Genomic DNA, 12,095 nt, shown 5'->3' with positions numbered 1-12,095 from the left:
GGGGGTGTTATTGGGTAGTAAGATACAAGTGGCGTTGCGGAAAGTGACCATAATTATTACATTATATAATTGATGACATAATTACCACGTGTGTTCTCAGACCTGCCCTAGTTAAATGTTACGATTGATGTCATGAGTTAGCATTATCTGGCTAACATCAACAACTGTGTTTCTGACATCAACTGAAATGTAATGTAACACACAAGTATGTATTACAGAAGGAGACTGAGTCAGGAAAATATTAAGTTTACACAATTTGGCAGATGAAAACATTATTATACCACAATTTATTCTGTCACCAGCAGTTTCCTCCGCAAATGACAAGCTGTGGTTGCATCCCACAGTGAACAACCCCTACGTAATCCTGTCCGCAACCTATAACCAGGTGTAATGGGTCCCCCTGGGCCGTGAGGCCCTTAGGCATCAAACTTGTGGAGGCCCCTACCAATACAATTGTCAAAATGATATGCTGGTGATGATCACATTGGTGATGTAGCTATGTGTGGGTGACCCTGGGTAACTGTCCTGGCAGTCCTGTTGTTAATGCTTCACTGGGTACTATGCCTTCCCTAGAAGTCATTGTTACTGTACTTAAGTCAGAGAGACCTCTTTAATTGCTGGACTAGTCAGTCTACTCATAGTGCCTACAGCAGGAGCCTGCCTACTGTTACAGGTTTAGGACACAATTAAGGATTGATCTATTCCAGTGGTTCTCAAACTCGGTCCTCAGGACCCCACACAGTGCATGTTTTGCAGGTAACCCAGCTAGTGCGCAGGTGTATTAATTGCTCACTGACACATTTTAAAAGGTCCACAGGTGGAGCTAATTATTTCACTTGTGATTTTGTGAGGAGACCTGCAAAACTTGCACCGTGTGGGGTCCTGAGGACCGAGTTTGAGAACCTGTGATCTATTCCATGTGGCGTTATCCTTTTATCCTTGGTCAGGAGTGTAAGTTACAATTTATCTATTCCAGTCAGGGTTAAATAAAATAACAGGCATAATTTCCGATGGAATAGGGTATCCAGTGGCCAATTAAAACACAGTACAGTTCTTGGCTTTGCTAAGGAATAACTTTTGGACAACACATTCCTCAGACATGGAAGTACCGACTTTCATAAGCAAATATTATATAGTCTTTTCAAAGAGTACTTGAACCCAAACAAAATATTTAGATTTGGGTGGAAATCATGTAGTTAAGTTAAAAGTACAAAATGTAAGTTACCACGCACAGTCATTCCTTACTTGCTAGTTGGTCATTTCATTAGCCTTAAGCAATTCCTGTTACCATTTTCTATGAACTTGCCCTTATAAATGAACGTTCAGGGAGAGGTTGATTGATGCCAGGTCGGCTGAAAATGTAGTTACCAAGGCAAAAAAAAATATGCATTTTCACCGAAAGATTTTTTAGGAGTATAACATTTTTTTTAAAGTTTAAGCAACACCATTTTCTCTCCTATAATATCAGTATTGTGACTTGTTGCGTTGCGCTTTTGAAACCTTGTTAATGTTTTCTTGACCTTTTTGTTTTTTATAACAGAGTCTCCAGAAGATGTGGCCCCAACAGTCGGATTCTCCAAAGCAAATATTCGACAGGGGAGATTTGACATCACAATGTTTGATCTCGGTGGTGGCAAGCAAATCCGTGGCATTTGGAAAAACTATTATGCCGAGTCCTATGGAGTGGTGTTTGTTATTGATTCCAGCGATGTGGAGAGGATGGAGGAAACAAAGGAGACTGTTGCAGAAGTTCTAAGGCATCCGAGGATTGCAGGAAAACCATTATTAGTGTAAGTAAAGATATTTCTTATTGCGATTTTTTTGTCCTTATCCTGTGCATATTGTGTTGTAATGGATTACTCTATTCTTCACTTCTCATGTTCTTGTACAATCCAAATAATCAAATACCAAGTAAAATGTTGCAAAACAGTGATTATTATGTGCTAATTAAAGGATATGTCCACTGCTAAGCAAGTAGTGTTTCAATCATTAGTCAAGACCTTTGCTTCACTGATGCACAGGCTGCAGTATGGTGCTGGGACCTCTGCATCATAGAATACAGACACGGGCTGCAGTATGGTGCCGGGACCTCTGCATCATGGAATACAGACACGGGTTGCAGTATGGTGCCGGGACCTCTGCATCATAGAGTACAGACACGGGCTGCAGTATGGTTCCGGGACCTCTGCATCATGGTGTATTGACATGGGCTGCAGTTTGGTGCCGGGTACTCAGCATCAGGATCCCGACGGTCAGATTTTTGACCCCGGGATCCTGGCCGGCAGTATGCTGGCAGGGAGGTGATCGCAGTGAAGCCCCTTGCGGGCTCGCTGTACTCGCCACAGGTTCTATTCCCACTCCTGTGGGTCTCGTGGACACCCACGAGTGGGAATAGCCCTAGAGCTGCTGCCGGCATTGTGCTCATATGTAGGCGCCCAAAATGGCTGCCTCATCTTTTGCATGCTCCTGATCATCTCCATAAATAGCTTAAATTCTCCACAAAAGACCTATGAATCACCATAAATATCCAAGGACTTACCTTTAACTTGTACTACTCTACGCGGACATCTCATCATAACCAACGGATTGCATTCCTGCGCTGAGATACAGACTAGATTGATTCCTCTGCAACTCTCCACTGAGAAGTCCTACAGTTTGGAATCTGCTGTACTCTGCATTGGACATCCCAGACAAGGTACTGTGGACTACAACCTATATTTGGCTCCATCCAGCCCCTCATTTAGTCATCATCCACCTCTGGGGGTGATGCCGAGTTGTTCGCTCGTTGACGATTTTCGCTATACTGCGATTATCCGCTAACTGCGCATGCGCAATGTTCGCAGAGCACATGCGCTTAGTTATTTTACACAAAAGTTAGGTATTTTACTCACGGCATAACAAAGCTTTTTCATCGCTGTGCTGATCGTAGTGTGATTGACAGGAAGTGGGTGTTTCTGGGCGGAAACTGGCCGTTTTATGGGAGTGTGCGGAAAAACGCAGGCGTTCGAGTTGCAAAACGCAGGAGTGGTTGGAGAAACGGGGGAGTGGTTGGGCAAACGCTGGGTGTGTCTGTGACGTCAAACCAGGAACGAAAAGGACTGAGCTGGTCGCAATGGCTGAGTAAGTCTGGAGCTACTAAGAAACTGCTAAGAAATTTCTATTCACAATTCTGCTAATCTTTCATTCGCAATTCTGCTATGCTAAGATACACTCCCAGAGGGCGGCGGCTTAGCGTGTGCAATGCTGCTAAAAGCAGCTAGCGAGCGAACAACTCGGAATCACCCCCTCTGTTTTCTGAGCAACAAATAACTCTGACTTCTTGCATTTTTCAACTAATATCAGTATATTCAGGCTCTGAATGGCTTAAGGGTCACCATTTCAAATAGCAGGATTGCAGCCATTCCCCAGGACAAAGGATATCACTTCCCCCACAAGAAATCTACTTCAAAGGCCCCTCACACTGAGACTTTTCACACCTACACAGTAGGAATTGGATTCTAACAACTTCCACAAGCCTGCTCTGTTCCAGAATAATTTACTAAAACAGCAACAGAAAAGTAAAGTTATTTTATTTATCATTTGTTTCAAATATACACATTGGATTATTGCAGCAGCAATAGGTTATAGCAATAGCTCTGTTTATGTACCCATTATAATTTTTGGATCACATATCGATTTGCGGGGGGGGGGTGAATAAATAAATAAATAAAAATATATATATTTAATATATACAATATATATATACACACACACAGTTTTCTCTCCCTCTCTCATCATCATTTGCAGCTCATACTTATAGTAATCTGTCATTGATGACCCAATGTATACGTACATATTCCTCCAGCTTCATTTTTTCACTCCGCCCACCATGTTCCGCAGTTCCTATTACACAATCACAGGCTTCTATCCTCCAATCCCTTGGCATTTTAAAAAGAAAACACAGGCGCATTCGTGGGAAGCGAGCAGGCCGGATACTTCTTTTCCCCTGTAACCACCTAACTCTTTTGCCCACCTGCTCACCCCGAGCTTCAAAGAACAAACAAATAGAAGTGATACCCAAAAGACGGCCCTGTGCTTGGAAGAACAGAACTGTCAATTCTCGCTGGGTAACCCCCATACGCAGAGCTCCTGCACCTAACATAAAGAAAACTGAAGGCCCTCTGGTATGCCCAATCGGGTCAGTCCTTTGTAATGCCAGATCTATAAGAAACAAGACTGCAACAATTGCTGACCTAATTGAATCTGCAGATCTAGCCTGTATTACAGAGACCTGGCTAGATGAAAATGCAGCACCTATATTGGAGGCTACAGTCCCAACAAACTACTCTGTCAGCCACAACCCAAGACTGGACCGCAGGGGTGGCGGGTGGCTATCTGCTTCAAAAAAGACCTTAAACTTAGGGTCCACCCTATTGAAATTACTCGCTCATTCGAGTGCATTGCTGCCCGGAGTTCGACAGGATTAGGTTTCAGAGTACTTCTCATTTACCGGCCCCCTGGAGATGGAAAGATATTTCTACAAGAAATTGCAGACACTGTTGCTGGCCTGGTTCTGGAACATCAAAGATGGCTCATCCTCGGGGAATTCAATGCATGGGTAGATGATGAGCTCTCTCACCTTGGCCAAGACCTCCTGTGCACAATGAATGGTCTGGGCTTCACACAGGTCATTCCTTCTGCCACACATAAAAGTGGTCACACTCTTGATCTTGTCTTTCAGATTGGATTAGAAGTCACTGACCTAAAAATAAACCCAGTCATCTGGTCAGACCACCACACCCTTTGATTCTCAGTTGCGACCCCTCAAATATAATCTCTGCCCGAGGAGTTGACCAGGTATAGTCCAAGGAGGGGTATGACTCCCCAGGCTCTAAAAGCAAATCTGGATCTCTCTGCTATACTTGGTGCCTGTGAAGATCCCTGTTCCCTAGTCCGTTATTATAATAGGGATGTTATGGCTGCAATTGATATTATCGCCCCTGTGCGTATAAGACCTCGTAAACCACAACGTCGAGCTCCCTGGTTCGACAACAGTGTTAGTGAGCTCAAGAATAGGGGGCGTAGACTGGAAAGACGATGGAGGAGACTAACCTAGTGGATGACAAAATAAAACTAATAAAGTATAATGAAGAATATCAATCGACAATCACCCGTAAGAAATCACAGTTTCTGTCAAATGAGATCACGGCAGCAAACAATAGGCCAGCTCAACTTTTCCGCACAGTGGAGATGCTTTGCAAGCCAGCATGCCTGCAGACTGATGAAACCCTCTCCCAGGCAAGATGCAACGAGTTTGCAAACTTCTTTGCAGATAAAATATCCACCATTCGGGCTGGAATTTCCACAGTGCCATCAAAGGAGTGTCAAACTACAAAACCTGCCAATATAAGCCACCTGCCTTCATGGACCAGCTTTCACCCAGTGGATGTAAAGGACATTGCTGAAATTGCACGGATTTTGCGTCCCACCACCTGTGATCTGGACCCTGCCTCAACCAAGCTTCTAATAGGTTGTATGGATATAATTGGTCCTGTCTTTGCAAAAATTGTTCAATGCTCTTTGCAGACAGGCATATTTCCTGGACCCCTAAAGGAAGCAATTGTTAGACCTCTTCTTAAAAAATGTAATTTAGATCCCGACTGCATGACCAACTATAGACCGGAATCAAACCTTCCTTTTCTAGGAAAGGTTATTGAGAAAGTGGTTGCAAATCAACTGGAAACCCACCTGACAACCCATGATATTTATGATCCATTCCAATCAGGATTCAGGAGAAGACATAGCACTGAAACAGCCCTGGTGTGTGTGTTAAATGATCTTCTGACGGCAAGAGACAGAGGCGACTGTTCAATATTAATCCTTCTGGATCTCTGCAGCATTTGATACCGTGGACCATGGGCTTCTGATTGAGCGTCTGATACATTTTTGTGGACTGGATGGCACAGTCCTAAATTGGTTCAAATCATTTCTCACAGGCAGGTCACAGAGAGTATCGTCTGGATTATACTCCTCACCACCAGTGCCATTGCCATGTGGTGTCCCACAAGGTTCTATACTATCCCCCACGCTTTTTGCAGTATACATGCTCCCGCTGGGTGAAATAATCAGGCGCCATGGGCTAGTCTACCACTGCTATGCAGATGATACACAACTGTACTTGTCCTTTGCTCCGGGCACTGATAACCCAATAGCAACCCTAAATGGCTGTCTAGCTGAACTCCAGAAGTGGATGAGTGCTAGTTGGCTGCGACTGAACACGGATAAAACAGAGGTCCTTATGATAGGACCGCAACATCAAAGGGCAAGACTGCAGCATAACCAACCAACTGGACTTACACTCGGGGATTCAGAATTACAAACCACTGATCGTGTGCGGAATCTTGGTGTTGTCCTGGATGGTGGCTTGACACTTAAACATCAGATATCAGCCACAATCAAATCTTCATTCTTTCACCTGAGGAACATAGCCAGAATAAAGCACTTTATTCCCTCAGATGATCTGCCAAAAGTCATCCACGCATTTGTATCATCTCGATTAGACTACTGTAATGCCCTCTACCTTGGTCTCCCAGCAAAAGAATTGCACCGCTTACAGCTGGGGCAAAACACAGCTGCCAGGCTGTTAACCAACCAGCCCCGTTCTAGCCACATAACACCCATACTCTACTCCCTTCACTGGCTGCCTGTAAGATGGCGAATCATCTTCAAGATTGGCTTACTGAGTTTCAAAGCACTACATGACCAGGGCACAAGGTACCTGAAGCAGCTACTGACCCCATACTCTATTACTGCGATCTGTAGATGAAGGACTTTTAACAGTACCTAGAATCTCCCGTAATTCATCTGGGGGTCGAGCTTTTAGTCATGCGGCTCTGACTCTATGGAACTTCCCCGGACAGTGCGAGAGGCCCCAACTATAGAATCCTTCAAAAGTAGACTCAAGACTTTCCTTTTTACTCAAGCATTCCCATAGTTGTCCCTTTAGTATCTTCATGCTTCTGTATTTTATGAAAATCTGTTCTGTACTTCATTATTTTCTGTACTATATTATGCTATGTATCTGTTAAGCGCCTTGAGTCCTATTGGAGAAAGGGCGCTATATAAATAAAATGATGATTATTATTATTATTATTATTATTATTATTATCCTAGCATCTGTATTCTGACCGCCAGGATCATAACTACATCCCAGCAGTGGTTCCCAAACTTTTTTGAATCACGGCACCCTAGAGTATACAAAGTTTTTCACGGCATTCCTAAACCAAAAGTTTCTTACTGAAATGAAATGGTGAGGGACAAGATTTGCTTCTGTTCGTCCACATATTTTATGATAGGCAAAACCTATGCTGGTGGCTGTCAATCACATTGACCATAAAATGTTTCAGTTGGTCCTGGACCACCAACCCAGGGCTCTCTTGCAAGTGTCCTGAGGCGGAATCCGGTCTGAAGATCGACACTGTCTAGGTCGACCACTATAGGTCGACAGTCACTAGGTCGACAGGTCAAAAGGCCGACATGCGTTTTTCACATTTTTTCTTTATTTGAACTTTTTCATACTTAACGATATACGTGGACTACGATTGGAACAGTAATCTGTGCAGAGCGAAGCGAGGCACCTTGCCCGAAGCATGGCGAGCAGGCACTGTGCACTAATTCGGCTTCTCGGTCACTGTACGTAGAAAACGACACAAAAAAACACACCTCATGTCGACCTTTTGACCTGTCGACCTAGAAACCCTGTCGACCTATAGTGGTCAACCTAGACACTGTCGATTTGATGATCCACATTGCCTGAGGCACCCCAGGGTGCCATGGCACACAGTTTGAAAACCACTGATCTATAGTGCTAAATATTAATACTGTATTCCATACAGTTTCCAGTGTATAAAAAGACCAGTGTTTACATTAATGTCCAGGGTCGGTACTAGGTTCTTCTACTGCTCCAATGTTCCGCAGAGTTGGAAATTGTAAACTACGTTTGCTACTGGGAGCGTTTTCACCGCGGGCAACAGCTAGTTAAAGTATAAGGGTGTCACAAATAATTAATCTAAGGCATACTGTATTACAAAATATAGAAAACCTTAATATATTGGTATAACTCCAAGCTTGATACAAGCGCTTGATGCTAGCAAATACTGCTATTTCTGCAGGAAGTTTTACATGGAGGTCATGCCACTGTTACATTGTAGGTACAGGTATCGGTAAGGAGTGTATTGTTGGATATAAGATTATTTCCAGTTTATCTAATGAGATTCTTTCAAGCAGCCTCAAATTTTCTGCTGCATAAGATCTTTTATGGCACCTTGGAACCCAAATCTTCTAACACTACTTTTAGATCCTTATATTAGATATCACTTTGATGGCTCACACAAGTAACATTCTGGGAAGCAATCACATCTGCTAGAAGAGTAGAAGGATGTCCTGCTGTACGATGCAAGGAACCACTTCTGAACGTGCTCTCAGACACAGTGGTTCTGAATACAGTTCTGGCAGTATGGATGAAAGTAGTTCAGTAGGATAGTCATCGCTTTATAAATATTCTGTATGTCATTACATCAGGAGACCCCCTCTTTTCAAAGAAATTGTTCATGCCGTTCAATAAAATATATATTTTTGTGTCAATGTTTGATGTTTTTTGATAGGTATCCGGATGATAGATACAGTGTCTAGTTAGACAGTCAGTAGATAGACACCATATGTTAGACAGACATTAGGTCGACAGGGTCAAAAGGTCGACATGAAAAGGGTACACAGGGTCAAAAGGGTAGACGGGGTGAAATGGTTGACATGAAAATGGTCGACATAAAAAAAGGTAGACACAGGGTTTTTTTTTGTTTGTTTTTTTTACACTTTTTCATACCTTCTCTATCATGTCGGAATAGAGTTGGTTATAAACCTTGTGGTGAACACAGCGAGCCCCAAGCCCTGCTAGGGGATGCCTTTCTATAACTGGGGATCCCAGATGACAAAATTATCCACACAAACCCCGAAAATGCCCCAAAATTTGTCTACCTTTTTCATGTCGACCATTTTCATGTCAACCTTTTGACCCTATCTACCTTTTGACCCTGTCGACCAACATGTGGTGTCTATCTGATGACTGTCTAATACCCCTTTTCCACTGTAGCACGGGTCGCAGCCGTGTCGCCTGACACGGCTGCAACCCGTGCTACAGCCCCCTTTCCCACAGCGCTCACCAACCCGGCATATTGCCGGGTTGGTGACTCTGCTGCTGACGCGGCAGGGGCGGCGCTGGGAGATCACATGATCTCCCAGCGCCGCCCTCCCATACACTGTGAACGGGAGCCGTGTCGCCTCGACACGGCTCCCGTTCACACTACACAGCATACCGGGTTGAACACGTGTTCAGCCCGGCAAGCTACCCGGGTAGGATTCCCGGATCACTTGATCCAGGAATTTGCAGGGGGACCCTTTCCCACTAGGGAAAAACACGGGTAAATGCACGCCCCCACGCATTTACCCGTGTTTTAAAAGCTAGTGGAAAAGGGGTATAACTAGACACTGTCTATTATACCACACCCTTTTTGATACTACTGTATTTGATTGCTTGGGTACATCCCATACAGATGTGTCCTCATACACCTAGCCTCAAGACGCCATGTGGTGCGAGACGCACACAGTTATAGTAAGGCGCTGCGGAATGTGTGCGCTCTGGTAATAAATAAATAAATATACAATCGTTGCGTATCGCATCGGTGCAGTCTCGTGAAGTAATTTTGTTGCAGTGCATTGTGACCAAGAGGCACATTCACGCAAATAAAAATCACTTAGTGCAAGCAAAGTCACACGGGACCTGACACGTCGAGAAGGGATGTTTGGCGCCACTGCAGCATTAGTGTATGAGGACACATTTGTATATATAAGGGTTGCTGTGGAAGAGATTAGCAGAGTATGTTTATCTGATAAGTTAATTGTATTAAATCAGTGGTTCTCAGCCTCAACCCTCAAGTTTTCCCAAAAGGTCACGTTTTGTGGATTCTGGGGGTTATACAGAGATTGTCGCAGATTTTGCTATCGCAGTAAAAAATCTGCAACCATACTGCTCTCACTCGCGCTGCTAGGGGCTGCCCAGCATGTGTGGCGCTGCCCCGCAATGCGATTGCAAAATTGCAAGCACACACAGACATTATCGCTTAGTCAAAATCGCACATAAGTCAGTATCGCACTGCGTGTATTGCGCCTTAAGACACAGAGCTGATTGAAAATGCTTGCATTTCTTACTGCCATTTTACACTACTGTGATATGGGCAATAGTGTTACAGATGTGTCCTCTTACATCTTTGCAACGTGCGCTATAAGCCGTGTGACTCTATAGCCTTTTTTTTTTTTTTTTTCAGCGAATATGCAGCATGCCTATATTCTGTGCATGACTGCAACTGTATTTGCATACAAAATGCAAACACTGTAACGTGGCATTTCTGATGCAGGTAGAGCCGCAGTTACACACAGAATATAGGCATGTGGCATGTAATTTTAATCAGCATAAGCATTGTACATTCTATTAAATTACTGTACGTCTAATTTTTTGCCTTCGTAGCTCTGCTGTTTGTTGCCAGATTTCGTTTCCAGGGTTCCTGTTAAGTGATAGGATGGAAAGCTAAGCTATCTGATGGCTCCCATCTGGGCGTGTTATGTCTTACGATAGCAAAGTAGTGTAATGAAAAGACATGCATACAATTTCCATTGCATTGCGATTAAACCTGTGTCTTGGCCCTTAATGCGTGATGAAATTGCTTGAAGGTCTGATTTGATTTGAACATGCACAGCAAGCATTAGTGAAAAGCAAAAACTGTACCACTGCTGTGACAGCAGGTGTCGTCAATATCAAAACGCATTTACACTAGCCCTATCCAGGGTCTGCCAGACCTTTCTGAATAGGCCACAATTGCTTCCACACGCCCGCAACACACAAATGGCAGAGTGTGAATACTTTATTACACCCATTTAACTGCATGTGAGCATCTGACTGATATTCATGTTACTCTGAATAGCCTAGCAGAGATGTGTGAGGGCCTCGTTTTGGCCTTGTGAGCATACACAGTGTGTCCGCTTTGTATGCAACTCTGGACCACACTGTCTATTTAGCATAGGGATACTTAGTTTCAGTGCTGTATTTCTGTCTCAGTGCACAGTACTGCCATTCCTGAAGTTCTTACCGGGAATGGCTTTCTTGAACCTGTCCTGAGCCAAAATGTATTGTGGCTGCAGTGGCTCCAGGGTGGGGGTGTGAAGACTGTATGGCGAGGGGTGAGCACTGTATAGGGCATTCTATGAAACAAGCTCCTGTGCTCTGATTGACTGTCTGTCTGTCTCTCTCTCTCTCTCTCTCTCTCTCTCTCTCTCTCTCTCTGTCACATTGCATGTAACGGTTCCATAAGTGATAGAGATCCATGGGAACTTGATCTGTAGCATAGGCAGGTTAGTGAGGATGGGTCAGTACTGGAGTGGGAGGGTAAGATATGAATTATCCGTACAGGGTGGACATGGCATGGGTCAGCATATGTACAGTGAGGGACATGGCATGGGTCAGCATGTGTACAGTGAGGGACATGGCATGGGTCAGCATGTGTACAGTGAGGGACATGGCATGTGTCAGCATGTGTACAGTGGGGGACGTGGCATGTGTCAGCATGTGTACAGTGGGGGACGTGGCATGGGTCAGCATGTGTACAGTGAGGGACGTGGCATGGGTCAGTATGTGTACAGTGGGGGACGTGGCAAAGGTCAGCATGTGTACAGTGGGGGACGTGGCATGGGGCAGCATGTGTACAGTGAGGGACGTGGCATGAGGCAGCATGTGTACAGTGGGGGACGTGGCATGGGGGGCAGCATGTGTACAGTGAGGGACGTGACATGAGGCAGCATGTGTAGAGTGAGGGATGTGACATGGGGCAGGATAGTATGTGTACAGTGGGGGACGTGGCATAGGGGGCAGCATGTGTACAGTGAGACGTGGCATAGGGGGCAGCATGTGTACAGTGGGGGACGTGACATGGGGCAGCATGTGTACAGTGGGGGAAGTGGCATGAGGCAGCATGTGTACAGTGAGGGACGTGACATGGGGCAGGATGGTT

The 12,095-nt window shown here is 44.6% G+C and overlaps 1 protein-coding gene across 5 annotated transcripts in view; it reads left to right on the top strand.

Moving 5' to 3' along the window:
• Positions 1-12,095, top strand: part of ARL13B (ADP ribosylation factor like GTPase 13B) — a 129,768-nt gene that overhangs the window by 45,544 nt on the left and 72,129 nt on the right. For all 5 annotated transcript variants that reach the window (XM_063956294.1, XM_063956292.1, XM_063956293.1 and 2 more), the window contains one exon: positions 1,541-1,790. In XM_063956294.1, coding sequence (XP_063812364.1) covers positions 1,541-1,790 — 250 coding nt within the window. The remainder of the gene's footprint in view (positions 1-1,540; positions 1,791-12,095) is intronic.

This window comes from Pseudophryne corroboree, chromosome 2 (assembly GCF_028390025.1).
Source record: "Pseudophryne corroboree isolate aPseCor3 chromosome 2, aPseCor3.hap2, whole genome shotgun sequence".
Classification (NCBI taxonomy): Eukaryota; Metazoa; Chordata; class Amphibia; order Anura; family Myobatrachidae; genus Pseudophryne; species Pseudophryne corroboree.
The sequence above is the reverse complement of the archived record's forward strand: the minus strand, read 5'-3'. Positions and strand labels throughout refer to the sequence as shown.